The sequence below is a fragment of the Bombina bombina genome, chromosome 4, assembly GCF_027579735.1.
Source record: "Bombina bombina isolate aBomBom1 chromosome 4, aBomBom1.pri, whole genome shotgun sequence".
NCBI lineage: Eukaryota > Metazoa > Chordata > Amphibia > Anura > Bombinatoridae > Bombina > Bombina bombina.
The window spans coordinates 623,999,970-624,027,019 of NC_069502.1; the positions used below are offsets into that span (position 1 = coordinate 623,999,970).

A 27,050-nucleotide genomic window follows, 5' to 3' on the forward strand; every position below is an offset into this window, starting at 1 on the left:
ATGAGGGGGGGGAGGAGGTGGGAATTTTAATAATATAAACTAGGTATATAAATGAGAGGGCCATTAGTTACTAGAGAGGGTGGGAAACATCTCTACGATATGGCTTAAAATAATCAGGCTACAATACATCAAAGCATTATATCGGAATGAGCAAGAGCTAAATAAGTATGGGTCAAAGCGATACCTTGTTCCATAAAGCCCAAGGATCTAAGATGTTGCGGATAGCAAGGGTCATGTAGCTCCAAAATAGCATGTAAGGGGGAGTGATTGTAATTCTATATATTAATGCAGGTCCAGCCTGCGTTAGAAAACAAGCCCTCCTATGATAACTAAGTTCTGTACACACCATAGATATTAGTAATCAGCATGGCTATAGCACTCTTATGTAAGTGTTTAGGCCTAAGCAATATTTAGATCCCCTGAATTTGCTATGGTTGTACACATAAGTTAGCTATACTTTTAATTTAGGGGAGGGGGCTTAAAGAAGTTAGGGTTATCTATGCATAGTAAGATTTCTCTAATCTCTAACTGAGATAAAGAGAGTGAAAAATTACACTGTTGCAGCAACCTTCAGCAAGGATACATAGGGACATAGAAAACATCCAAACTAGAAAATAGTTAAACCTTCAAAATTGGCTTATATAAGATAGTGTTAGATTATGAGAACCCGCACCTGGGCATGGGCCCTATGCCCACGGGCAGGTAAAACACTTAAATTAAGAGTTAGGTACATCCAAATAGTAAGCTGTTCCATGTCTCTAACCTGGTTATTAAAATGGTTTTATGTTGGGGTTATCTATGTGTGTAAGAGCGCGCGTAGCTGCTAACTTGGGAAAGCCATATATTGTGACAGAAGAGGGTTAATCAGTAAGATATTATGAACCCATCAGGAGTTACATAGATAAATAAGTAATCTGCAAAGGGTAACTCAATATGTATACCATTAGGCATCTTAAAGCAGTCCCAAGCGATATATAATTTAAGCTAAGTTTAGACAAATATATGCTGTGTTTGAAGTAAAAGCAAATCTCTACTCCCCTCCAGTGGTAGAGAGTGGTAACTACACTAGCCATCAAAAAGAATATAAGTGAAAAAATCGGAGTGTAATATATAGTAATATAGGTAATTTAAATGATTTAGAGCTATAAAACAAGGTAGAGCATGTCAACTAAAGCAACTCCCAAATGATTACTTCGAGTTAGTTGAGAAATGTAGACAAAGAAATATAGCGGTACGATATTTCACATAATAGATCCACAATATGGAGAAACAAACTTTGCTCAATAACGAACAGAACCTATATGCAATATGAATGTGAGAGAAGATTGGAGGCAAACTTATCTATATGGCAATATGTCTAAATTGTCAATCCACAGTTAGTACTCAGTAGGGCATATGCAATAGCGTCAGCACTTTAACGTGTTCCAGAGTTCACAAAGCCACTCACAGCAAAAAAAAAAAAAAAAGGGTCTCTAACCCACACCAACTCGCTGCGTTGTGCTGGGTATGAACTGCAAGTTATAATCTTCTCCTCCTCTGTTGGTACCCAGGGCAGAGGGAGTGCAGGAGGGCAGCTTGATCTTTTCCAGCGTGTCTAGCATAGGGCACCCTGGAATAAGCGCCACCATCTTCTCGTGCAGGATCCGCCACGAGGGGGGAACTCCCACACCTGAAACAAGCAGGTCCTTAGTTAGGGCAAGAGAAAGTGAAAGGTCCGCAAGTTCAAGAGCCCCTATTGCAGGTAGATTGTTCATATAGCAAAGCTCGGTGGTATCATTACATGCTGAGCTGTCACTGTAAGGGAGCTGTGGGCTTCCATACTTGTGGGTTTTATCCTTTGTGTCCGCTGCGAGCACCCAGGATACCGCTGTCATATGATTCATTCTCAGCGGGTCCTGCATCTGATGCTTCATAGGTAAGGTACTTTGGGGACCCGCAGCTCTCCTGCTCTCTTGAGCAGGCTTGGGGAAGTAGACACTGTGCTGCATTAACGCCGCTGCTGAGAGCTGAGACCCCGGTGTAGGTTGATATTTGAGCGCAGCTTCACATCTGTCGAGGAACACATGCATCTGTGCCATGATGAGCTCTGAGTCCTCCATGGCAAAATAGGGTACCGGTCTCCACACTTAGGGGTTAAATATAATGGCCCTTGGCTAATGTAACTCACAATTGAAGATGCCGAGTAGGCCGCAAGATGGCTACTTGAAACCACGCAGTTGATGGAAATCACAACAGGGTTGTGGGATTCTATGCATAAAGTGCCGTTCTCCTCAAAGTTTATAACGGCTAAGATTTCAGGCCAACAACAGTGGTTTGATACAAAAGGTAGATGAAACCAGACAGTCACTAATAATGTTTGTTAAATATGATATAGTTGGAGCTTCTGAGAAGTGCGTCCGTCTGGTATCAGAGTTGGCTCCTCCCCTCAAAAATATTTTTTAACTGCCATAGCCGGTCTTTCTGCAGACATAGCACAGTTTCTGCAATTAAATCGAACAGTGTTCTGCCTTGGGGATTGAATATGTATTTTATTATATGGATTTTTATTACTATTTTTACTTGTGTATAAATAAACTGTATTGCTTTTTACTTTTACTTTTGTATTTGATTTTACACAGTAGGTCTTAAAAATACTGGTTTAATGTGATTATAGTTGTTTGAACCACTCCAGCTTCTACAAGCGCCTGTTATGTCTTTACACTTGACCATCTATTCACCACACTAGAGGAATTTGTTTTTTCGGGTTCTTTCTTAAAGTTTATCCGACTGGTCTATAGTAAACTATCTACTGCCTTTCTTATTAATAATCTTTCAGCCCCCAATTTCTATTTGCAATGATGCACAAGACAGGGTTGCCCACTTTCACCATATATTTTTAATCTGGCATTGGAACCTTTGGCAATCCTATTAAGGAAAGAGCTGGAAGGGATTTGTTTAGGACATAGGAATGTGACTCTCTCTATATGCATTATGCAGACAATTTTTTAGTGTTTTTAAATAATACGAAGAAAAATATCCCTATTTTTACTCGGATAATGAACAATTTCAGCTCTTTTTGGGGTTACAAATGTATTGTGTCTAAATCAGAAATACTCTGGATTCATAAAACCAAATCCAGTAGGGGGATATTCCCTTTAAGGAAGCAGAATGAATGATGGTACATGTTAAATTATCCTACAGTTATTCATAAGTTAGAAGAAAATCTTACTAGCTGGGCTAGACTCCCTCTCTCACTTTCTGCTCCGGTTAATCTAATTAAAATGTATTTCTTTCCTTGTATACTCTACATTATGCAAAGTTTGCCTATATTTATATATAAGAAAGATCTCGCAAAGGCTTAAACAAAGCTGGACGTGATTCTGATGAGAGTTGTGAGAGGACTTGCTGTCCCAGACCTCAATTTATATAACTGGGTAGCGATTGGTAAAGTCACACTAGATTGTCTTTTAGATGAAGGGTATTATTCTTTGTTAACTCTAGAACAAAGTCTTGTCGTGCCTTATACACTTAAGTCTCTCTTACATTTTTCTGCTAACTACCTGGGGATATTTAATCTCTACTGCTTTTAAGAATGTAATTAAGGCATTGCAGAAACTCTGTAAAGTTCTCCAGATGAATGTGTATTGTTCTGGTTATCTAACGATTGCTGTTAATGTACATTTTCCAAAGGCTCTTAGATCTAAAACTTTTAATAGTTGGAAGAAAAAAAGGACTTGTCTATGTTATTCAGTTAAGAGATGAAGAGACAATTTCTTGTAGAACGTTTGATGGGCTAAAGGAAGAATTCGATCTCCCCAACATAGATTTTTTGATTACCTACAAATACGTCATTACTATCCACATCTGTTTAGATTATTTCCAAATTACTGGAGATGGGAAATCTTCGAACCGGGACAGTCTAGTTAAAATTAAACTTTCATTATTCAGATAGGGCATGTAATTTTAATCAACTTTCCAATTTACTTTTATAATCAAATTTGCTTTTTTCTCTTGGTATTCTTAGTTTAAACTAAACCTAGCCTAGATAGGCTCATATTCTAATTTCTAAGCCCTTGAAAGCTGCCTCTAATCACATGCTTGTTACATTTATTTTCAACACAGAAACTGAAAGTACACGTGGACCATATAGATAACACTGTGTTCAGGCACAGAAAGTTATTTAAGATTTAGCACAACACAATTCTAAATGCAAGGCAATAGATAATAAACAGTCACAGTCATGTGATCAGGGGGCTGGAAGAAGGTTCTTAGATACAAGGTAATCACAGAGGTAAAAAGAGGTAAAAAGTATATTAATATAACTGTGTTGGTTATGCAAAACTGGGGAATGGGTAATATAGGGATTATCTATATTTTAAACAATAACAATTCTATTGTAGACTGTCCCTTTAATAAAGGAAATCTGTCCATTTCTACTTTGCATAAATTTGTAAAGGAAATTCAAGGGAAATAAAATTTACTGGCTATACTGCAGAAATAGCAGCTATTGATTAACGATATACAGTTGATAGATATAAAATTAAAGTTTTTAATTAGTAGATAAAGCAACGCTGTCTCTGGCTTGTAAAGAATCACATATACAATTGCTAAATAGAATGTATGTAACCCCTGCAATGCTGTCTAAGAGGGATAGGATGTCTACTTATTTTATAATTGTAACTTCCTGAAGGCGGACTTCAAGGGACATTTAAACACTTTGAGATGGTAATTTTAAAATTATAAATTGCATATTTATAAAAAATATTTACAATATACTTTCATGATTTATTTTGACCCTTTTTTCTTTACTTCCATTCAGAAATTGTAAGTTTTTCCATTCCCGCTAGAAATGGAAGTGCAGAACACTGTTATATTCCAGAAAATCATTGGCTGCACACCCTATGGACCTATTTATAACTCTCCCTAATTGACCGCAGCAGAGATGGTAACCTAAGTTACAACATGGCAGCTCCCATTGTTTTATAGACACTAAAACCTTACATTTATTTTTATTTTTTTCTCAAATATCTTTTTTATTGTTGTCAGGTAAAGCAATACACACATTCTTAATGTAATAGTACATGAAAGTAATATGTTACATGTTACAAGTTTTACTATGGTTCTCTCATCAACCTCCAATACCCACAGTAAACATAAAATAGTGCAGAGCAGTAATGAGGTGTTGAAAGCATGACATAGTCCTCAGCAGCATACGTTTTGATTCTTTAGCAATTAACATCTTTCTTGCCTGTGCAATTGCACTTCCCCAACATACTAATTTTCCGTTATCTTTTCAATTTAAAACTAAACCCTTATCATACTAAACCTAACTAATAATCTAACTAACCTAACTTCGAATTTGTAGCAGTGAGGCCCAGCGGTGGCAAGAGAGGTGAAAAAAAAAGGTGAGGGAGGGAAAGGAGGGAGGGAGAGGGAGAAAGAAGAGAGAGGAGGAGGGAGATCAGAGTCAAGTGCAAGGTTCTGGAAGTAGGAACACAAGAAGAGGGGCAAGGACGGGGGGGAAATGACTCCCATTATCAGGTTATTGCTTCCCACCCCTTAATTCCTCCTCCATAAAAATAACCGAGTCTTTAAATGGCATCAAGATCAGTCTTTGAATCTCTAATTCGAAAGTAAGTATAAGCCTGCGCCATTTACGCAGAAATAGACCCAACCTATTCTGGACATCCATTCTAACATCCATTTGTTCCGTGAATATCTGTGTTCTAAGTAAGCTCTTAAAGCCCTTAAAAGAAGGGCCCCTCCTTATCATCCAGGTTTGTAAAATACACTTTCTAGCTAACAATATTACCAGACTCAATACTGCATCTTGTTGTCTATGATGCGTTTGCCAGTGTAAAAACATGATAGTTTCCGGGCGGAGCGTGAGACGTACCTGCAAGGATTGATTAATCCAATATTGTATTTTACCCCAGTTTTGCTTAACTGGTGGACATTCCCATTTATAATGCAGGAGAGTAGGGGCCCCATTGCACACTTAACACACTCATTAGAACGTGTGTGTACCCATTTTGCTAGTGTTCTTGGTGTGAGGTAGGCCCTATGGAGAAAGCGTATCTGGGATTCCCTGAACATGGCGGACAGTGTGGCTGATTTGGTTCTTTCCAGGCCTCTTCGTATTTCCTCCCAAGTAATTTCACTGATTCCCTCTCGAGCCCATCCCATTCGCACTGATTCTCGCGAACACTGTGTGCGTTGCTGTAGGAGTGTCTGATAGATTTCAGATAGGGAGAACCTCCCCATTTGATACGTTTGTGTGATGCGGAAGGGGGAACCCTCCCAGAATTCCGGCGCGCTCCGAACTAGGGTGCCAACATAATGGCGTACCTGCAAGAAGGCAAAGAAATGTGTTCTTGGTAACCCAAACTCTCTCTGTAAGGTACCGAAAGTTTTAACCTCTTTTGAGAGCGGATCTAGCAATTGTTTAAGCGATCTTAGCCCCCTCTGTTCCCAGACCAAGAAGGGCTGGGTCTCCGAGCCCGCCGGGAAGTCTGTGTTTTTAACAATGGGCAAGAAGCTTGAAATGTGGCATGATTTCTTCAGGAACTTGTGGGCCTGATGCCAGGCCCTCAGCGGTTCACTGAACAACATATTGAGGCCTAAGGCCTTCACAGATCTCATATTCGTGATATGCGGTAAGTATGCTAAGGAGACGTCTCCTAGAACTGCTTGCTCCAGGGAAGGTCGACAAAAATGATGGGTGCCCACCTGCCAGTCCAACACCAGGCGTGTCAGGGCCGTTCAGTTATACAGTCTGAAGTCTGGCAGAGCCAGTCCCCCATTAAGGAAACCCATACTCAGCTTCTCTCTCGAGATTCGTGGCTTTACCCCCCTTCCAAATGATGGGGGTTGCCGCGGAGTTTAGCATTTTGACATCCGATTTATTTAAGAGTAAAGGTAGCATAAGAAGCGGGTAGAGAAGTCGGGGAAGCACCACCATTTTGAGAAGATTAATCCTACCCGAGAGTGACAGAGGCAAGAATCTCCAGCTATTCATTTGCGCCTGTAATTTTGTGCATATGGGCGCCAAGTTATTAGCATACAGCTTGTTGGGGTTAGCGGAGATCTTGATGCCAAGATACGTAATATCATATTTAGCTACCGAGAACGGGAATTCCTCATCAGTACAGCTCTTTCTGAATAGCCATAGGATCTCTGACTTCTGCATATTAACCTTATAACCTGAAAACAGGCCGAAGTCAGTAAGGGTCTCTAGTATATGCGGTATATGTGTTTGAGGATCTTGGACGAACAGGAGCATATCGTCCGCGTATAGTGCCAAGTGCTGTGGGTGACCTGCCAAATCAATGCCAGGGAAGACCTGTCTTAGTTTGATAGCTAATGGTTCGAGGGCGATATTGATGAGGAGGGGCGACAAGGGGCATCACTGTCGGGTTCCTCTATGTAAGTGGATGTTTGCTGAGAATATATTATTGACTAGTGTATTAGCAAAAGGGGAGCGGTACAAATTTTTTATAAAAGTTAGAAAGGGGCCAGAGAAATTGGCCTTAGCCATGGTGTAAAAAAGGTGGTCCCACTCTACTCGATCGAAGGCCTTCTCTGCGTCAAGAGACAGCAGGAAGGCCTCCGCGCCATCTCTCACTGAGTCAATACATTTTTTAGTCCAAAAATGCTGAGTGACCTGCAGAACTCTGCGAACATTTACCACTGACGATCTGGCGTACATGAACCCCGTTTGATCCATGTGGATAACATCGGGCAGTATAAATTTTAGCCTCTTGGCCAACAGTTTAGTCAGTATCTTGTAGTCCGAGTTTAATAAAGAGATCGGACAGTAAGATTCTTTTAATATACTATCCTTCCCCGGTTTGGGAATTAGGGTGATATACGCTGCAGAGAATTCAGGAACCGGGGCTCTCTCCCCTTCAAAATAAGTAGTATATAAACTCGCAAGAGTCGCGGATACTTGCATTTTTAGCAGCCGATAGAATTCTATCGGCAGCCCATCTGGGCCTGAGGCTTTACCCAACGACATAGACATTATTGTCCTCTTGATCTCTTCCTCCCCTATGTGGGCATTCAGTTTTTCCAGTTGAGATTCTGAGATCTGCGGAATATTGACGTTTTCCCAAAATTTATCTCTCAGCTCGGCCCCAGGTGAGCAATCACTGGCGTATAGAGTAGAGTAATATGATGCAAATGCCTCTGCTATCGATTCGGCATCTCTCACAAGTTTACCCTGATTTTTCAGGGCTGCAACATGTTTAGAGGAGGTATTTATGTTTACCAATGCTGCTATGAGTTTCCCCGACTTATCTCCAAATCTATAATATTTACCCCTGATTCGTAAAAGAGCCTCTGAGGCTTGGTTAGCCAATAAGGCATCATATTCCTTCTTTGTGTGTATGTAGTTGCGGTAGTTAAGACTAGAGGGTGTTGCGCAATAGGTGCGGTAGGTTTCCGCCAGGCATTCCCTCAATCTCCTAACTTTCTCTGTGTATTGTTTTTTCCTGCGCGCCAGATAAGCAACAATGTTGCCCGACAAGACAGCTTTGGCTGTCGCCCAGAATAGCTCCGGTGAATCTATATGCTGAGTATTATTTGCCCGGTAATCTTCCCAACAGTGAGTTAGGTAGCTCTGAAATTCCTGAGAATACAGTAAATATTTTGGGAATTTTATGGTCCGTCTGTTGCATATCAACGGGTTCCTATCTACAAAAAGCGCTATGGGCGCGTGATCCGAGACCGACACTTCCCCAATTTTGGTGTCAATGATGTGTGTAATGAGAGAGTTTGAGACTAGAAAAAGATCAATACGAGACATAGAGGGAGAGGCACGCGACACACAAGTGTAATCCCTCCCATCGGGGTTTAGTTGCCTCCATATGTCCACCACATCCAGGGAGCTTCCCAGTAACGCAAAAATATCCTTTTCAAATTTCTCTGAGATTCTAACTGTCTTTCCAGCTCTCCCACTATGTACCCCTCTCAGTCTATCACAGTGAGGATTAGGGGTGAGGTTAAAATCCCCTCCCAATATGATATGGGTACCCAGATAGGGGGAAATAGTTGCCACAATGGTATTCCAGAACCCTCTATCTCTTTGGTTCCGGGCATAAATGTTGCACAGTGTGTAGACTTTCTCTGCAACACATATTTGCACTATTATGTATCTACCTTCTGGGTCTTTAAGCAAATCCCTGACCTCATATTCTAACCTTTTACCAAGAAGTATCGCGACCCCCCTACTAGCAGAGCTATATGAGGCATATTCAACTCTCCCCACCCAGTCAGATCTCAGTTTCTCATGTTCTAAGTCTAGGAGATGCGTCTCCTGGAGAAATGCAATCTCTGCTTTATTTTTCCTGAGTTGTGTAAGAATTTTTTTTCTTTTTATTGGGGAATGGATACCCCCAATATTCCATGAGTAGAGATTAATTTTTAACTGGGTCCCATAAGCATGTTTTGATTTCTGGTGCAAAGGTGTATGCATAGCGCTCCAAAAGTAAAGGCATGGAGGGGAAGAGGCAGGTAGAGGACTGGGGGAAAGGGGAGAGGGAGGGAAAAGGAGGAGAGAAAGAGAGAGAGAGAACGAGGGAGAGAAAAAAAAACAAAAAACCTCTCACCGCCATAGACAGACTCCCGGTTCAGCCTTCCACTTCGATGAGCCACCACCAGGCCCCCATGAGCTTTCTAAATTAAAAGTAATTCTACGGAGAGAAAAAGAAGATTTGTTATCTTAATATACCTCGTTCTAGATATATATAAATAAACTACTATCCGCACGTGGTACATATGGACATGAGTGTTAAAAGACAGTTGAACATTTAACAGATAGTTTGCTTCATTCAAATAGCCAAGTGAACATAATAAATCTCTCATCAGTACAGCACACTCCAACATAGTCAGTGCTCAGGATGTGTTTAAGGCAATTGTTTTATAGAGGTTTGTAGCCTGTCTATATTCACACATGAATGTCCTGTTTCTTCTACCTATACATTCTAAGTAACCTAAACCTTGAAAATAACCTATGACAACATACATAAACATTAGACAAATTTGTGGGTTGTAATCCCATACGCTGGAGGCTGTATGAGCCTTGCAGTGAAATACGGCAGTATATCATGCAGTATCCAGAGAAACAGCTCAATAATGGATAAGGACAACCCATATGAGACAGCCAGAGACCACAACCGCACCAGCACTGCGATCGCCCCAATGGGTCAATTCGGATCAAATGTGTGTTGTGCCATAATGGCTAGGTGCGACCCCAGCACTGCCGCAAAAATGCATACCCGGCTGCCTCATCAGTTTCCCAGCCAAACCTAGGGTACCAAATAACTAAAAGATATGAAACACACAAAACTCAAACTTAACTCCAAAGCTTTGTATCTGCGTGTGACCGCAGAACCAATTTCAGTTATATCTATAGCCATCAGGGCAGATAATTTAACTGGAATCCCAAAGCAAAGCCCTAGTTAAGGGGAATGTCTCTTACCCAACTATGGCCCTCAACCCTCATCTCCTCTTGGGCAATTCTGGTGTGGACTACGTGGGAGTAGAGTAATATGATGCAAATGCCTCTGCTATCGATTCGGCATCTCTCACAAGTTTACCCTGATTTTTCAGGGCTGCAACATGTTTAGAGGAGGTATTTATGTTTACCAATGCTGCCATGAGTTTCCCCGACTTATCTCCAAATCTATCATATTTACCCCTGATTCGTAAAAGAGCCTGTGAGGCTTGGTTAGCCAATAAGGCATCATATTCCTTCTTTGTGTGTATGTAGCTGCGGTAGTTAAGGCTAGAGGGTGTTGCGCAATAGGTGCGGTAGGTTTCCGCCAGGCATTCCCTCAATTTCCTAACTTTCTCTGTGTATTGTTTTTTCCTGCGCGCCAGATAAGCAACAATGTTGCCCAACAAGACAGCTTTGGCTGTCGCCCAGAATAGCTCCGGTGAATATATATGCTGAGTATTATTTGCCCGGTAATCATCCCAACAGTGAGTTAGGTAGCTCTAGAATTCCTGAGAATACAGTAAATATTTTGGGAATTTTATGCTCCGTCTGTTGCATATCAACGGGTTCCTATCTACAAAAAGCGCTATGGGCTTAAACAAGGTGTGTTTAATGTTGTAGCGATGACACAAACTGCCCCAGTACTATGAATCACAGAGGGGTTATTTTAAAAGAGCTTCATACAACCCATGTAGCTAGTATATACTGTGAAAAGGGTTAAGGCCACAAACCCTATCTCAGCGAGGGCCGTAGTGCTATCCACGGAGTACCCGGTGTTATGTTGAGGAGATGCTTTTCAGTCAGGCGACACCCCCGGACCCTGTGTATATATGAAGGACTAAGTCGCTTCGCAAAAGCAATAAGGCTGTACCTGGAAGTGAGTCAATCTTGGGCTGCTCACAAGTAGGCTTACTGTCACTCACCCCGGCGTGTCGGCTCTCAATGATGGCGCCCGGTTTCGCGCCAAAGGAGTTCCCACTGCGTGGGAGGTGTATGGAGATCTGGGGTAAGTTACCTCAGTCTTGATCGAGAAGTGCCCACCTTGCAAATCTTCGCCTCTCCACTGTGCTCACAGAGGGGTCCGGATGAGGGGTCCAGGAGTCTAGAGTCTGCCTTAGGTAGGAGTCGTTGGGTGTCATGCTGGGGATCGTGCCGCTCCAGGTGATATCTTTGCCCAGTCACTACTACCTTTACTCTGAATCAGCTCTTTCAGCCTAATGTCCTCCCGATGCCTCTCCGTTCAGTGGTCTTCTCTCTGGCATACGCTCTTGCTGAGTCTGAGTCTGTCGGGTCTCTCTGGCGGAGGAGCGATGTTATGCTCTCACGATCTCAATGGTGGTCGAGTAAAACTGCGTTCCTCCACTCCAGGCAGCTGTCTCTGCCAAGGATAGATCGTTGGGCATGGGGTTTGCTAACTTTTATTATATGTTTCCTGGATTTACGGTAACAATTCAGCATTTATTGCAGGTCTAGGGCCCATGTAACACGGAGCTCCGTTTTTTTGCTGCTAACCCTTAGGCCCGCCCACTGGAAGTCCTACACTTATTTTTTTAGTATTTTTACAGCTAATGAAACTGAAATTTACATCTACCTGTTATTCCCAGAGTAATTTTTTCTTTGAATGCATCATTCTATCTAGCATTTATTTAGTGTTTAATGTCTCTTTAAGCCACTGTTTTTGGCACTCACGACTTTGATCGTGAGTGCCAGATTCAGCTAATTCGCCTGTTTTCTGGCTCTGAATTTCTAAACCGGGCATGTATTAGAGGGGAGTATCCAAATACTTAATAATCATTTTTGGTTGTGCAGGTTTTACAGTGGGGCAAAAAAGTATTTAGTCAGCCACCAATTGTGCAAATTCTCCCACTTAAGAAGATGAGAGAGGCCTGTAATTTTCATCATATGTATACCTCAACTATGAGAGACAAAATGTGGAAACAAATCCAGACAATCACATTGTCTGATTTGGAAAGAATTTAATTGCATATTATGGTGGAAAATAAGTACAGGGAGTGCAGAATTATTAGGCAAATTAGTATTTTGACCACATCATCCTCTTTATGCATGTTGTCTTACTCCAAGCTGTATAGGCTCGAAAGCCTACTACCAATTAAGCATATTAGGTGATGTGCATCTCTGTAATGAGAAGGGGTGTGGTCTAATGACATCAACACCCTATATCAGGTGTGCATAATTATTAGGCAACTTCCTTTCCTTTGGCAAAATGGGTTAAAAGAAGGACTTGACAGGCTCAGAAAAGTCAAAAATAGTGAGATATCTTGCAGAGGGATGCAGCACTCTTAAAATTGCAAAGCTTCTGAAGCGTGATCATCGAACAATCAAGCGTTTCATTCAAAATAGTCAACAGGGTAGCAAGAAGCGTGTGGAAAAACCAAGGCGCAAAATAACTGCTCATTAACTGAGAAAAGTCAAGCGTGCAGCTGCCAAGATGCCACTTGCTACCAGTTTGGCCATATTTCAGTGGTACAGGAAGAAGTCTGCATCCTTCAAGAAAAACATGATTTTCATGCAGGACAATGCTCCATCACACGCGTCCAAGTACTCCACAGCGTGGCTGGCAAGAAAGGGTATAAAAGAAGAAAATCTAATGACATGGCCTCCTTGTTCACCTGATCTGAACCCCATTGAGAACCTGTGGTCCATCATCAAATGTGAGATTTACAAGGAGGGAAAACAGTACACCTCTCTGAACAGTGTCTGGGAGGCTGTGGTTGCTGCTGCACGCAATGTTGATGGTGAACAGATCAAAACACTGACAGAATCCATGGATGGCAGGCTTTTGAGTGTCCTTGCAAAGAAAGGTGGCTATATTGGTCACTGATTTGTTTTTGTTTTGTTTTTGAATGTCAGAAATATATATTTGTGAATGTTGAGATGTTATATTGGTTTCACTGGTAAAAATAAATAATTGAAATGGGTATATATTTGTTTTTTGTTAAGTTGCCTAATAATTATGCACAGTAATAGTCACCTGCACACACAGATATCCCCCTAAAATAGCTATAACTAAAAACAAACTAAAAACTACTTCCAAAACTATTCAGCTTTGATATTAATGAGTTTTTTGGGTTCATTGAGAACATGGTTGTTGTTTAATAATAAAATTAATCCTCAAAAATACAACTTGCCTAATAATTCTGCACTCCCTGTATTTGGTCCCCTACAAACAAGCAAGATTTCTGGCTCTCACAGACCTGTATCTTCTTCTTTAAGAGGCTCCTCTGTCCTCCACTCATTACCTGTATTAATGGCACCTGTTTGAACTTGTTATCAGTGTAAAAGACTCCTGTCCACAACCTCAAACAGTCACACTCCAAACTCCACTATGGTGAAGACCAAAGAGCTGTCAAAGGACACCAGAAACAAAATTGTAGACCTGCACCGGGCTGGGAAGACTGAATCTGCAATAGGCAAGCAGCTTGGTGTGAAGAAATCAACTGTGGGAGCAATAATTAGAAAACGGAAGACATACAAGACCACTGATAATCTCCCTTGATCTGGGGCTCCACGCAAGAGCTCACCCCGTGGGGTCAAAATGATCACAAGAACAGTGAGGAAACATCCTAGAACCACACGGGGGGACCTAGTGAATGACCTGCAGAGAGCTGGGACCAACGTAACAAAGGCTACCATCAGTAACACACTACGACACCAGGGACTCAGATCCTGCAGTGCCAGACGTGTCCCCCTGCTTAAGCCAGTACATGTCCGGGCCCGTCTAAAGTATGCTAGAGAGCATTTGGATGTTCCAGAAGCGGATTGGGATAATGTCATATGGTCAGATGAAACCAAAGTAGAACTGTTTGGTAGAAACACAATTCGTCGTGTTTGGAGGAGAGAGAATGCTGTGTTGCATTCAAAGAACACCATACCTACTGTGAAGCATGGGGATGGCAACATCATGCTTTGGGGCTGTTTCTCTGCAAAGAGAACAGGACGACTGATCCATGTACATGAAAGAATGAATGGGGCCATGTATCGTGAGATTTTGAGTGCAAACCTCCTATCAGCAAGGGAATTGAAGATTAAACATGGCTGGGTCTTTCAGCATGACAATGATCCCAAACACACCGCCCGGGCAACGAAGGAGTGGCTTCGTAAGAAGCATTTCAAGGTCCTGGAGTGGCCAAGCCAGTCTCCCGATCTCAACCCCATAGAAAACCTTTGGAGGGAGTTGAAAGTCCGTGTTGCCCAGCGACAGCCCCAAAACATCACTGCTCTAGAGGATATCTGCATGCAGGAATGGGCCAACATACCAGCAACAGTGTGTGACAACCTTGTGAAGACAGAAAATGTTTGACCTCTGTCATTGCCAACAAAGGATATGAGATGAACTTTTGATATTGACCAAATACTTATTTTCCACCATAATATGCAAATAAATTCTTTCCAAATCAGACAATGTGATTGTCTGGATTTGTTTCCACATTATGTCTCATAGTTGAGGTATACCTACAATGAAAATTACAGGCCTCTCTCATCTTCTTAAGTGGGAGAACGTGCACAATTGGTGGCTGACTAAATACTTTTTTGCCCCACTGTATATATATATTTTTTTCTCCTCTATGGTAATACTTGTAAAATAAAGTATGTTAAGGAATAGTAAGCAAGGTGAAGAGGGGGAAAAAGGAAGGAGGGGGGAGAAGAATAGGGAAAAGTGATATAGATATTATGTTACTTTGATGTTACATGTTACTAAGGTTTTTAAGGTTTTTCTCAGATATTTTAATAAAAATAGAGGCTTTTTTTAGTTGTTTTAAATACTGTTTTCCTTTCTTTATTGGAGAGAGCATGTGTAAGCGTGTAATTCTGACAGGAAATATAATTTGAAAGCGAGTGTTCAATGGAAGGAAAGAGTAAAACGCGTGAAAGGGAAAAAAGGAGACACAGACAGTTCTCTTTTGAAGCTTTCTTTTGTTACATTTAATTGAATATATCTGTACAGTGGTATGAAAACAATTTCTGCCTAGGATTTTATTTTATTCCTTTGCCTGAGTTTACCATAATCTATTACATGTTGAAAGACTATATAAATAAAGGGAAATTTATATTGAACAGTAAATACATTCTAGACATTATAATGTATTCAAAGCAAAAGCTTAGCCATAGAATAATATATATTTTATATGCTGCATTCATTACTTTTGGGAATTCAGAACCTGGCCACCAGGAGGAGGCAAAGACACCTCAGCAAAAGGCTTAAATACCTCTCCCACTTCCCCATCCCCTAGTCATTATTTGCCTTTCGTCCCAGGAGGTTCGCAGAGAAGTGTCAGAAGTTTTGAATTAGTCTCTTATGGAGGGTAGTACTCTTCGGCATGGGACGGAGTTTGAAGTAGTCCTGTCAGCCTTTCAGTGAAAGCTTGGATGAAAGTTAGAGTCCAGAGATGCAGGGAGAGTCTTTCTGTGAAACCCTTCAGACTCATTTTAACAGCTCCACAAGCAATCGTCGTTGACGAGTTTCGCTGCCTGCTTCTCTCAAGTCCATGGCAGAAGTGATGCTACTATCTGTTACACTTGAAGGGCCATGAGATTCCGGTAAGAACGTTTCATTTTACTTTCTGCATGAAATGTACTGTATTACAGATGTTTTCTCGAGGGACTACCACTTAGCAGGACTAACTTATATCAAAGGGCCTCAGTGAGGCTCCTTTTATATCTTGGAATCAAGGGTTAATATCTCCTGAGGGGGGTTAATGAACAGGGGTTTTTTAATCATGTTTGTTATGTGATTCAACCTGCTTATGTGTATTGTATTTTGGCTCATGGCTATGGAACATAACAGCTTTTGGAAAGTGACGCGGCCTTACGGTCGGGTGCGCTTTTTTAGACTATACAGTTCTCCTGGTGACTGGGTGTGGTCTCGTTTTTGGCCTCCATTTCCGCATTCCTGACCGTGTGGTGACGGAGAAATTCTGTTCTGCTGGTGTCGGTCATAGTGGCGAGTTCCCTTCCACCAACGCTTACTACGCATGCAGGTGACCCAGACTTTGCTTATCCTTCGCTGGAAAGTGGCTTGTTCCCGCCGGGGGTTTTGGCACGATTTCGCATGTCCATAATTTTGGCACTGGCGAATCTGCAACTTCCAGAAGTTGGCTTAAGATATTGTTTGTGTTCCGTTATCCAGGGCTCCTCAGGCATGGGATTGCCTGTTCAGCTCTCTGGGGGAACAACTGTCCCTGAGGCTTCAGGGGGTCAACCTTCAGGGCCGAAGTTGTCTTTTGCTCCAGCGGGGGTATGCTGTGCTTTTCGGTATAGACTGGCGCGCCTTCGTATTTTATTGAGGCACGCTTTCGCGTTGCCAGAAGATTCCATCCTTAATGGATCTGAGAATTTTTAGGTCTGCTTCTTCGAAGAGCTTACATAATTGGACGTAAGGGGTTGAAGTTATCTTCTTATAGTCTTGTTTGTTGAGTATCCTTCCAGTTTTGAGCTTGGAAGAACAGGGTCCCTGTTGGTCCGGTCCTGCGGGTGCGCCTGTTCTTCTTAGGTGATAACCTGCGGGTTGCCTTATCTTTTATTTTTATCCATTGAGGATTGTTTTTATTTGGTTTAAAGCTCATGTTGGTTTTATATTTCCTTCGGGAATTTTATGTGGAATCGATACTCGCGATCGTTGATCGCACTGTTGCTTCTAAGGAAGTCTGTTCTGGACGAGTTTTAGTCCTATCTTTGTCTGCTGCTTATTTCTCCCTCTCTAGGGGAGATTCTATGCGGCCTTGACAGTGGGGGTCCTTGTTTCAGGCTGGTCCTGATTGGGTTCAGATTCTTCTGTCTTGAGGCATAATCAGACACATGGCACTTGGTTTGCCTGGCTGGTCAGGTTAGGGCACCGAGTGCTTCGCATTATTATTTGTGTTATTCTTGTTTTTCTTTAACAAGTTTCAGCTAAGTACTCTGAGAGGCATGGGAGATTGGTTCAGTCCTCATTAGCCTTTCTTGTTGGTCACCTGGGAATAGGAGTTCTACTGCGACACACTCAATTGATTCCGTTTTTCTGTCGGGTCCTGGAGTGTCTCCTTCCCCGCATGGGTTGGAAGTTGGGAGGACTTCAAGCCTCCTTGCTGCCGGTTTCTGGCGGTTTTGCCTTCAGGGGCTCTTTGGAAATGGTCACTTTTGGTCTTGTTCCTTTTGAGGTTCTCTTCCTTCGGGTCGAGACTTCTGGATTCTACTTGATGGTTTTTGCCGTCTAATTGAGTAACGTGTGGCTTTTTTCCTACTTCCGGGGGTTAGTCGTCTCCATATCAGGGACGATAGGCTGTGTTGTCTCCTTCTCCAAGCTTCTCTTAGGGTTTTTTTCCTCTGCATTCTTTTTCCTTGGGTGTGGTCCTCTGGTTATGTATCCTGAGAGGACTATGGAGACTAGACTTTGTTCTACTCTCTACCTTCGGGTGACTCTGTCCTTATTTTTCCCTTGATCTTGGACTTCCTGTGTGTTGTCCTTGACGCCCTTGGGTTCTAGAGTATTTGAGCGACTCTGTCGCGCCCTAGCTTATTTTTAGAGGGTGGACTCCTGCTAGGGGTGTCTCTTCCCTTGGGCTGGGAATTACGAGTGAGTCGTATTCCCGTTCTCCAGTTTAGTCCGGTTATCTTCCTCTGTGAGGTCTGATTCCTTCAGACAAGGTATTTGTGTTCCCTGGGGTGTTGTTTGTTTTTAGATGATTCTGGGGCCCGGACTCAGGCCCAGGGTTCTTGTCTTAGATCCTTATGGGTGTCGGGAGACTTATGATCCTGTGTACTGGTTTGGGGCGATCCAATTTTTCCCTGGAACACAGGCTTTGGCTTAATTGCAAGTTAGTTGAGCCTGCAAGCAGCTGAGCCAGGATTTGTGTTCACCTTCGGGTGCTGGCATGTTCCTTTTGGCCTGTTTGGTCCTTGGAAAGGTCCAGCAATGGTTTAGTTGTAGGCTTTGCGGGTCTGTAAGCTGTTAGTTGGAAGTTCAATTCCAGCTATGGCTATATGTTCTTCACAGTGCATGTCCTTTAACTTTGAGGACAAAGTGTGTTCGGGGAGTTTCTCTCTGTGGGATCAACAGTGGTGTCTGGATGAGTTTTATTTGGTCCGTGGTTTGATCAGACTATGACTTTCTTGTCCTCTGGGCATGTGCGCTGTCCTTTATCTGTGCTCTCCCCTTTGAGGGGGTAGTTGCCTTCCTTAAGAGGCGGGGGTTTCCCTCGCTCAGGAGGGTCGTTGACCTGCCCTGTGTGCAGGAGGTTGGAACAGGTGCTAGGGGATAGCGGTTTGCTGTTCTGGAGCTTGTTCTGTTTTAACTATGGAAGTTGAGGTCTCCATGTCGGGGCTATTATAGAGAATTGTGCCAGGTCTTCTCAGGGAGCTACGGCACTTTTCTCTGCTCATGTCCTAGGGGTTCTCCTTGGGAGTACCTATAGGGGAAGAGTGGATTGGGTTGGCACGTCTTTCAGACGTGCCTGTCGCTTTGGCTGGTCCAGTGTTTGGAGCAGGATCTGTGGTCTGTTGCTCTGCTGCTTCGTCCTCGGGTCTTTGAGGCACGGGGAGCCTCCTTGAGGGCTCTGTGTCTTTTCCGCATTCAGGATCTGTGGGAAGGAATGGCGGCTCTTGGTTAGCATGTGACGTGTCCACTACTTAGTGGATGCTTAGCAGTCTGACAGTTTCCAACCTATCTTCAGCTGCTATTTACTTGCCCTGCAAGTTTTCAAATTTCAGAGGATCTTTGGATGTCTGGTGCGTGCAGCGTTTTGACTCAGGTGTTTACCTATTTGTGCTGCATGTGGTTTCGGTTTCTGAAGATTTAGATATCTGAGCAACCTTGATGACTCTGAGGACTTTCGTCTTCAGTTGTCTTCTAGGGTGCTGTTGCTCTGTGTTTGGGAAGAGGTTTTCTTCTCTGTTCAGATTCCCGGTCCTACCCTGTGGTTTCTGTACTATCTGGGGTCTGGGCATTGCCTCCCCTTGTTTCTTCGAGACTAATTGGGTCTCTGTGAGTTTGGCCCGGTTTCTCTGGTTTTTGCCTTGTTTTTTTATTTGGGACTCTTTGTTCCCTATTTAGTTTTTTTCTGGAATCCTTGATGGAGGTTCATCCGTGTCTTTTCCCTTTATAGGAGATATGGTAGTCTGAGCCCCTTCTCTAGTAAGGGGTGTGTTGTTTGGGACCGTTTGCTTGGCGACAGTGTCTCCCGGAGGCTTGTTGGCTCAGTCGTGTCTAGTTCCTGCGGTCTCTAGCAAGGCTTGTGGACTATCTGTGGGTCTGTGTCATTGGGGCCCCTTCCTTTTTCAAGGTTTTCTCGGCTTCGGACGAAGCAGGTTTTTGTGGAGTAGGGGTTTTCAGGCCTGGTGCCCTCAGAATGGGCCACCTCTTGTACCCTCCCGTTTTGGCATTCAGTGTGTCTATAGCTTGGGTATTGTTTTCCCAAAAGTAATGAATGCAGCTATGGACTCTTTCCATTTATGAAGAAAAACTTAAATTATGCTTACCTGATCATTTTCTTTTCTTCAGATGGAAAGAGTCCACAGTTTCCCCCCCCCTACATGTTTCTGTGGGGTGTCTGTTATTTTTATTCTTCTGACACCTTTTCACCCTGATATTTCTTCTACTGTTCCTTGTTCCTTGGCAGAATGACTGGGTGATGGGGGAAGTGGGAGAGGAGGTATTTATGCCTTTGGCTGGGGTGTCTTTGCCTCCTCCTGGTGGCCAGGTTCTGAATTCCTAAAAGTAATGAATGCAGCTGTGGACTCTTTCCATCTGAAGAAAAGAAAATGATCAGGTAAGCATAATTTAAGTTTTTCACAAATATATTCATTGTTTAAATATTGAAGATATATATGTAAAGGTTTAGTTTCTGTAAAGTAATGGGTGCCACCATGTTTAAACTTAAGTTTTCTATTTACCTCTCCTTTCTGCTGACAAAGTGCTGAGATTATATCGCATGAAACCCGTAGACTTGAACTTTTGTTTGTTAGACCACAAGTGACTGCAGATGTTGTACCATTTGGTTTTTAACTTGTTTAATCAAACCTAAGTTTTACCTTCTTAAGGACTTTTGCTTGGATTCATCGTTCTGTGAGGACAATTGACAAATATAAATCAGGCAATAAAATAAAGTTTAAGGCTGTGTGAAAACCCTGTTAGATATTTACTTTAAAAATCATATGTTCCACACAGCCTTGCTTGTATAGTCTCTCTTATGTACTGATTCATATCTGGCACTAAATTTCCTCTGCAGGAGACAGAGATAAACAGAAAACTTAAAGGGACATAATACTCATATGCTAAATCACTTGAAAGTGATGCAGCATAACTGTAAAAATATCACCTGAGAATCTCTATGTAATAAAGGAAGATATTTTACCTCAAAATTTTCTCAGCTCAACAGAGTAAGTGCTGTGTAAAAAGTTATACTTCAGGTGCTGTCCAGCTGCAGGTACAAAAAAAGAAATGAACAGCAGCCAATCGGCATCATAATCTCATTTACCGTGATCTCATGAGATTTCACTTAACTCTCATGAGATTTCATTGTAAACTTCCTAAAACTGAATAGGGAAATAGCATGAGTGTGCATGTGGCTCACTTCCTTGCAGGTCCCGGGACAGCCATACATATTTGCTGCTTAAATGCCATTACAATGAGGTGTGAATACTTTTTGAGGTAAAATATCTTTCTTTTTTACATAGAGATGTTCAGATGATATTTTCTAGTTAGCTTTTTAGAGCTATGCTGCATCACTTTCAAGTGTTTCAATATTTGGGTATCATGGCCCTTTAAGTGCAAACATGGCGGTGCCCATCACTTTATAGAAACATTGAAATTGAGAAAAATAAAATTTTCTCCGTTCAATTACAGGAAAATGAGACAAAATAAATAATGGAAGTATCTTGAAAAGTTGTTTTAATTTCATATAATTAGACATTTTATATTAAAATCTCATACTGTTTAATATCCCTTTAAAGGGATAGGAAAGTCAAAATTAAACTTGCATGATTCAGACAGAACATTTTAAGACATTTTTAAATTCACTTTTATTTTGAAATGTGCATTGTTCTCTTGGTATCCATCGTTAAAAAGTATATGCCTATATCCTACACTAGTGGGAGCTAGCTCCTGATAGGTGCCTGCATATATTTGTCTCTTGTGATTGGCTAAATAGATGTGTTCAGCTAGCTGCCATTAGTGCATAGCTGTTCCTTCACCAACAGATAACAAGACAATAAAGCAAATTTGATAATTGAAGTTTAAAAGTTGTTTAAAATTGTATGTTCTATCCAAATCATAAAAGAAAATGTCTGAGTTTCCTGTCCCTTTAAGTAATGTCCTGGAGAGATAATGCATGTTTCCCCAATCCCTTTGGAAATCAGGATTATTAAATGGGTGTAAATACAAAGAATAAGGAATTTGGCAAACCGTGGGCTAGAAATTCATATATATGTTTTAAGAACAATGTTACTGTATATATTAGACATCACTGCATATTCCTGCTCTTAGAATCATAAGGTTAGTTGTTATAGTAAACTGCTGCTATTGTTGTGTCCTTTTACAGGTTTCAGTAGAAGCATAGTGTCTGTGTATAGTACGTGTATGCTTGTCGTTCTTCTTCGCATCCAGTTAAATATTATTGGTGGATATATCTACCTTGACAACTCTTCTAATAGCAAAGGCAGCACAGTAAGTAAAGCTAGCACTGTCATTGTGTAATATAGATTTGCATTGACACAAATATATTTCTCTTGTAAGATGTATCAAGTCCACGGATTCATCCATACTTGTGGGATATTCTCCTTCCCAACAGGAAGTGGCAGAGAGAGCACCCACAGCAGAGCTGTCTATATAGCTCCTCCCTTAGCTCCGCCCCCAGTCATTCTCTCTGCCTGCTTAACTGCTAGGAAGGGCAAAGTGAGTATGGTGACAAAAATGTTACTTTTTATTTTCTCAAGCAAAAGTTTGTTATTTTAAATGGTACCAGTGTGTACTATTTACTCTCTGGCAGAAAAGGGATGAAGATTTCTGCAAGGAGGATGATGATCTTAGCATTTTGTAACTAAGATCCACTGCTGTTCTCAGAAGGGCTGAAGAGTATAGGAAAACTTCAGTTGGGGGAACAGTTTACAGGCTAAACTGCATTAAGGTATATTCAGTCTATTTTTTTCTAGACAGACTGTGTTATTTCTAAAAAAGGCTGGCAATATCCCCATGAGGGAAAGTTAAGCTGTATTCAGTAAAAGAGGAATCCAAGCTTGCATAAAGGGCTCATAGTTACTGGTGACACTGATGGGAAAAAACGTTTTGGTTTAATTACAAATATAACCTTTTTTGAGGGACTTTAAGGGGTCTTTGTGGCTTGTTTAAGGGTTATTAACCCACATGGCTAGTTTAAGAAACACTCTGTGGTGTTTCTTTTAGGCCCCATAACATCGAGTGAGGTGGGAGGGGCCTAGTTAACTTTACCTCAGAAGCATCCAGCTACTTCTCCAGAGGTTCCTGCTGTATTTGAGGGCTTTAAAGAGGTTTTTTCCCCCACAAATCGTTCCTAAAGGGTAGGTAGGCGCTACAGCAGAGCTGTGGCAAGGTGCTGAACGTTATTTTACCGGTTTTTAAGTTTTTTCAATCCGGTTTTTACATTAAGGGGTTAATTGTTTATTTGCATAGTGGTGCAAAGTTACTAAGGCTTTATGATGCTACTGTAAAAATTTTGTTTTGTTTACTGCTTTTTTACACTGTTTTGCAGAGTTTGTGCAGCTTTTTTTCTCTTAAAGGCACAGTACCATTTTTGTTTAAAGTGTTATTTTCTTTGATTAAAGTGTTTTCCAAGCTTGTTTGTTTCATTACTAGCCTGTTTAACATGTCTGACACCAAGGAAAATCCTAGTTCTATGTGTTTAGAAGCCATTGTGGAACCCCCTCTTAGAATGTGTCCCACTTGCACTAATATGTCTATAAATTATAAAGAGCATATTTTAGAACTTAAAAATACTGCAATAGATGATTCTCAGTTAGAAGGAAATGAGGGTTTAGCATCTAGCTCTCCCCAAGTGTCACAACCAGTAACGCCGGCACAAGTGACGCCAAGTACCTCTAGTGCGTCTAATTAATTTACTTTACAAGACATGGCCACAGTTATGAATAAAACCCTCACAGAGGTTTCCTCTAAACTGCCTGGTTTACAAGGAAAGCGTGACAGCTCTGGGTTAAGAACAAATGCTGAGCCGTCTGATGCTTTAGTAGCCGTATCCGATATACCCTCACAATGGTCTGAAGTAGGGGTAAGGGATTTGTTATCTGAGGGAGAGATTTCTAATTCAGGAAAGAAGCTCCCTCAGACAGATTCTGATATGACGGCCTTTAAATTTAAGCTTGAACACCTCCGCTTATTGCTCAAAGAGGTATTAGCTACTCTAGACGATTGTGACCCTATAGTGGTCCCAGAGAAATTGTGTAAAATGGACAGATACTTAGAGGTTCCTGTTTACACTGATGTTTTTCCAGTCCCTAAGAGGATTGTGACTATTGTTACTAAGGAGTGGGATAGACCAGGTATTCCGTTCGCTCCCCCTCTTGTTTTTAAGAAAATGTTTCCCATATCTGACACCATACAGGACTCGTGGCAGACTGTTCCTAAGGTGGAGGGAGCTTTTTCTACTCTTGCTAAGCGTACAACTATACCTATCGAAGACAGTTGTGCTTTCAAAGATCCTATGGATAAAAAATTAGAGGGTCTCCTAAAGAAAATTTTTGTTCATCAAGGTTTTCTTCTCCAACCTATTGCATGCATTGTTCCTGTAACTACTGCAGCTGCTTTCTGGTTTGAGGCTCTAGAAGAGGCTCTCCAGGTGGAGACTCCATTAGAGGATATTATGGATAGAATTAAGGCCCTTAAGTTGGCTAATTCTTTCATTACAGATGCCACTTTCCAAATGGCTAAATTAGAGGCAATTCAGGTTTTGCCATTTTAGCACGCAGGGCGTTATGGCTTAAGTCCTGGTCTGCCGATGTGTCATCAAAATCTAAATTGTTGAACATCCCTTTCAAAGGAAAGACCCTATTCGGGCCTGCACTGAAAAAAATTATTTCAGACATCACTGGAGGGAAAGGCCATGCCCTCCCTCAGGATAAAACAAATAAGATGAGGACCAAACAAAATCATTTTCGTTCCTTTCGGAACTTCAAGGGTGGTCCCGCTTTAGCTTCCCCTGCAGCATAGCAAGAGGTGAATTCTGTCCAATCCAAGTCAGTCTGGAGACCTAACCAGGCTTGGAACAAAGGTAAACAGGCCAAGAAGCCTGCTGCTGCCTCTAAGACAGCATGAAGGGGTAGCCCCCGATCCGGGACCGGATCTAGTAGGGGGCAGACTCTCTCTCTTCGCTCAGGCTTGGGCAAGAGATGTTCACGATTCCTGGGCTTTAGAAATTGTGTCCCAAGGATATCTTCTGGACTTCAAAGACTCCCCCCCAAGGGGGAGATTTCACATTTCTCAATTGTCTGCAAACCAGAGAAAGAGAGAGGTGTTCTTACGCTGTGTAGAAGACCTACATACCATGGGAGTGATCCGCCCAGTTCCAAGAGCGGAACAAGGGCTAGGTTTTTACTCCAACCTGTTTGTGGTTCCCAAAAAAGAGGGAACTTTCAGACCGATCTTGGATCTCAAAATTCTAAACAAATTCCTCAGAGTACCATCTTTCAAGATGGAGACTATTTAGACTATTCTTCCTCTGATCCAGGAGGGTCAATATATGACTACCGTGGATTTAAAGGATGCGTATCTACACATCCCTATTCAGAGATCATCATCAATTCCTCAGAGTCGCCTTTCTGGACAGGCATTAACAGTTTGTGGCCCTTCCTTTCGGGTTGGCCACGGCTCCCAGAATTTTCACAAGGGTGCTAGGGTCCCTTTTGGCGGTTCTAAGACCACGGGGTATAGCAGTGGCGCCTTATCTTGATGACATCTTAATTCAGGTGTCGACTTTCCAGCTAGCTAAGTCTCACACGGACATCGTGTTGGCTTTTCTGAGATCTCACGGGTGGAAGGTGAACATAAAAAAAGAGTTCTCTCATCCCTCTCACAAGAGTTTCCTTCCTAGGGACTCTGATAGACTCGGTAGAAATGAAAATATTTCTGACAGAGGTCAGAAAATCAAAACTTTTAATCACTTGCCGAGCTCTTCATTCCATTCCTTGGCCATCAGTGGCTCAGTGTATGGAGGTAATTGGACTCATTGTAGCGGCAATGGACATAGTTCCTTATGCTCGCCTACACCTCAGATCACTGCAACTATGCATGCTCAAGCAGTGGAATATGGATTATGCAGATTTATCTCCTCAACTGGATCTGGACCAAGAGACCAGAGATTCTCTTCTCTGGTGGTTGTCTCAGGACCACCTGTCTCAGGGAATGTGTATCCGCAGGCCAGAGTGGCTCATAGTAACTACAGATGCCAGCCTGCTAGGCTGGGGTGCAGTCTGGAAATCCCTGAAAGCACAGGGCTTATGGTCTCGGGAGGAATCTCTCCTCCCGATAAACATTCTAGAACTGAGAGCGATATTCAATGCGCTTCAGGCGTGGCCTCAGCTAGCTGCGGCCAAATTCATCAGATTTCAGTCGGACAACATCACGACTGTAGCCTATATCAATCATCAAGGAGGAACACGGAGTTATCTAGGGATATGGAGGTAACCAAAATAATCCAGTGGGCGGAGGATCACTCTTGCCATCTCTCAGCAATCCATATCTCAGGGGTAGAGAACTGGGAGGCGGATTTCCTAAGTCGTCGGACTTTTCATCCGGGGGAGTGGGAGCTCCATCCGGAGGTATTTGCCCAGCTGACTCAGCTATGGGGCACACCAGAATTGGATTTGATGGCGTCCCGACAGAACACCAAACTTCCTTGTTACGGGTCCAGGTCCCGGGATCCCCAGGCGGTACTGATAGATGCTCTAGCAGTGCCCTGGTCCTTCAATCTGGCTTATGTATTTCCACCGTTTCCTCTCCTCCCACTTCTGGTGGCCAGAATCAAGCAGGAGAGAGCTTTGGTGATTCTGATAGCTCTGGGTGGCCACGCAGGACTTGGCATGTAGACCTGGTGGACATGTCATCTGTTCCACCGTGGACTCTGCCAATGAGGCAGGACCTTCTAATCCAAGGTCCGTTCGAGCATCCAAATCTAATTTCTCTGCGTCTGACTGCTTGGAGATTGAACGCCAGATTCTATCAAAGCATGGTTTCTCTTAGTCGGTCATTGATGCCCTTATTCAGGCTAGAAAGCCTGTCACCAGGAAAATCTATCATAAGATTTGGCACAAATATCTTTGTTGGTGTGAATCCAAGGGTTACTCATGGAGTAAGATTAGGATTCCTAGAATTTTGTCCTTTCTCCAAGAAGGATTGGAGAAGGGATTATCAGCTAGTTCCTTAAAGGGACAAATATCTGCTTTGTCTATTCTTTTACACAAACGTCTGGCAGATGTTCCAGACTTTCAAGCATTTAGTCAGGCCTTGGTCAGGATCAAGCCTGTATTTAAACCTGTTGCTCCGCCATGGAGCCTAAACTTGGTTCTTAAAGTTCTTCAAGGGGTTCCGTTTGGA

At 42.3% G+C, this 27,050-nt stretch overlaps 1 protein-coding gene across 1 annotated transcript in view; it reads left to right on the forward strand.

Annotated features, from left to right (window-relative positions):
• Nucleotides 1–27,050, forward strand: part of PEX3 (peroxisomal biogenesis factor 3) — a 166,654-nt gene that overhangs the window by 42,132 nt on the left and 97,472 nt on the right. The window contains exon 6 of the mRNA XM_053710643.1: nucleotides 22,012–22,136. Coding sequence (XP_053566618.1) covers nucleotides 22,012–22,136 — 125 coding nt within the window. The remainder of the gene's footprint in view (nucleotides 1–22,011; nucleotides 22,137–27,050) is intronic.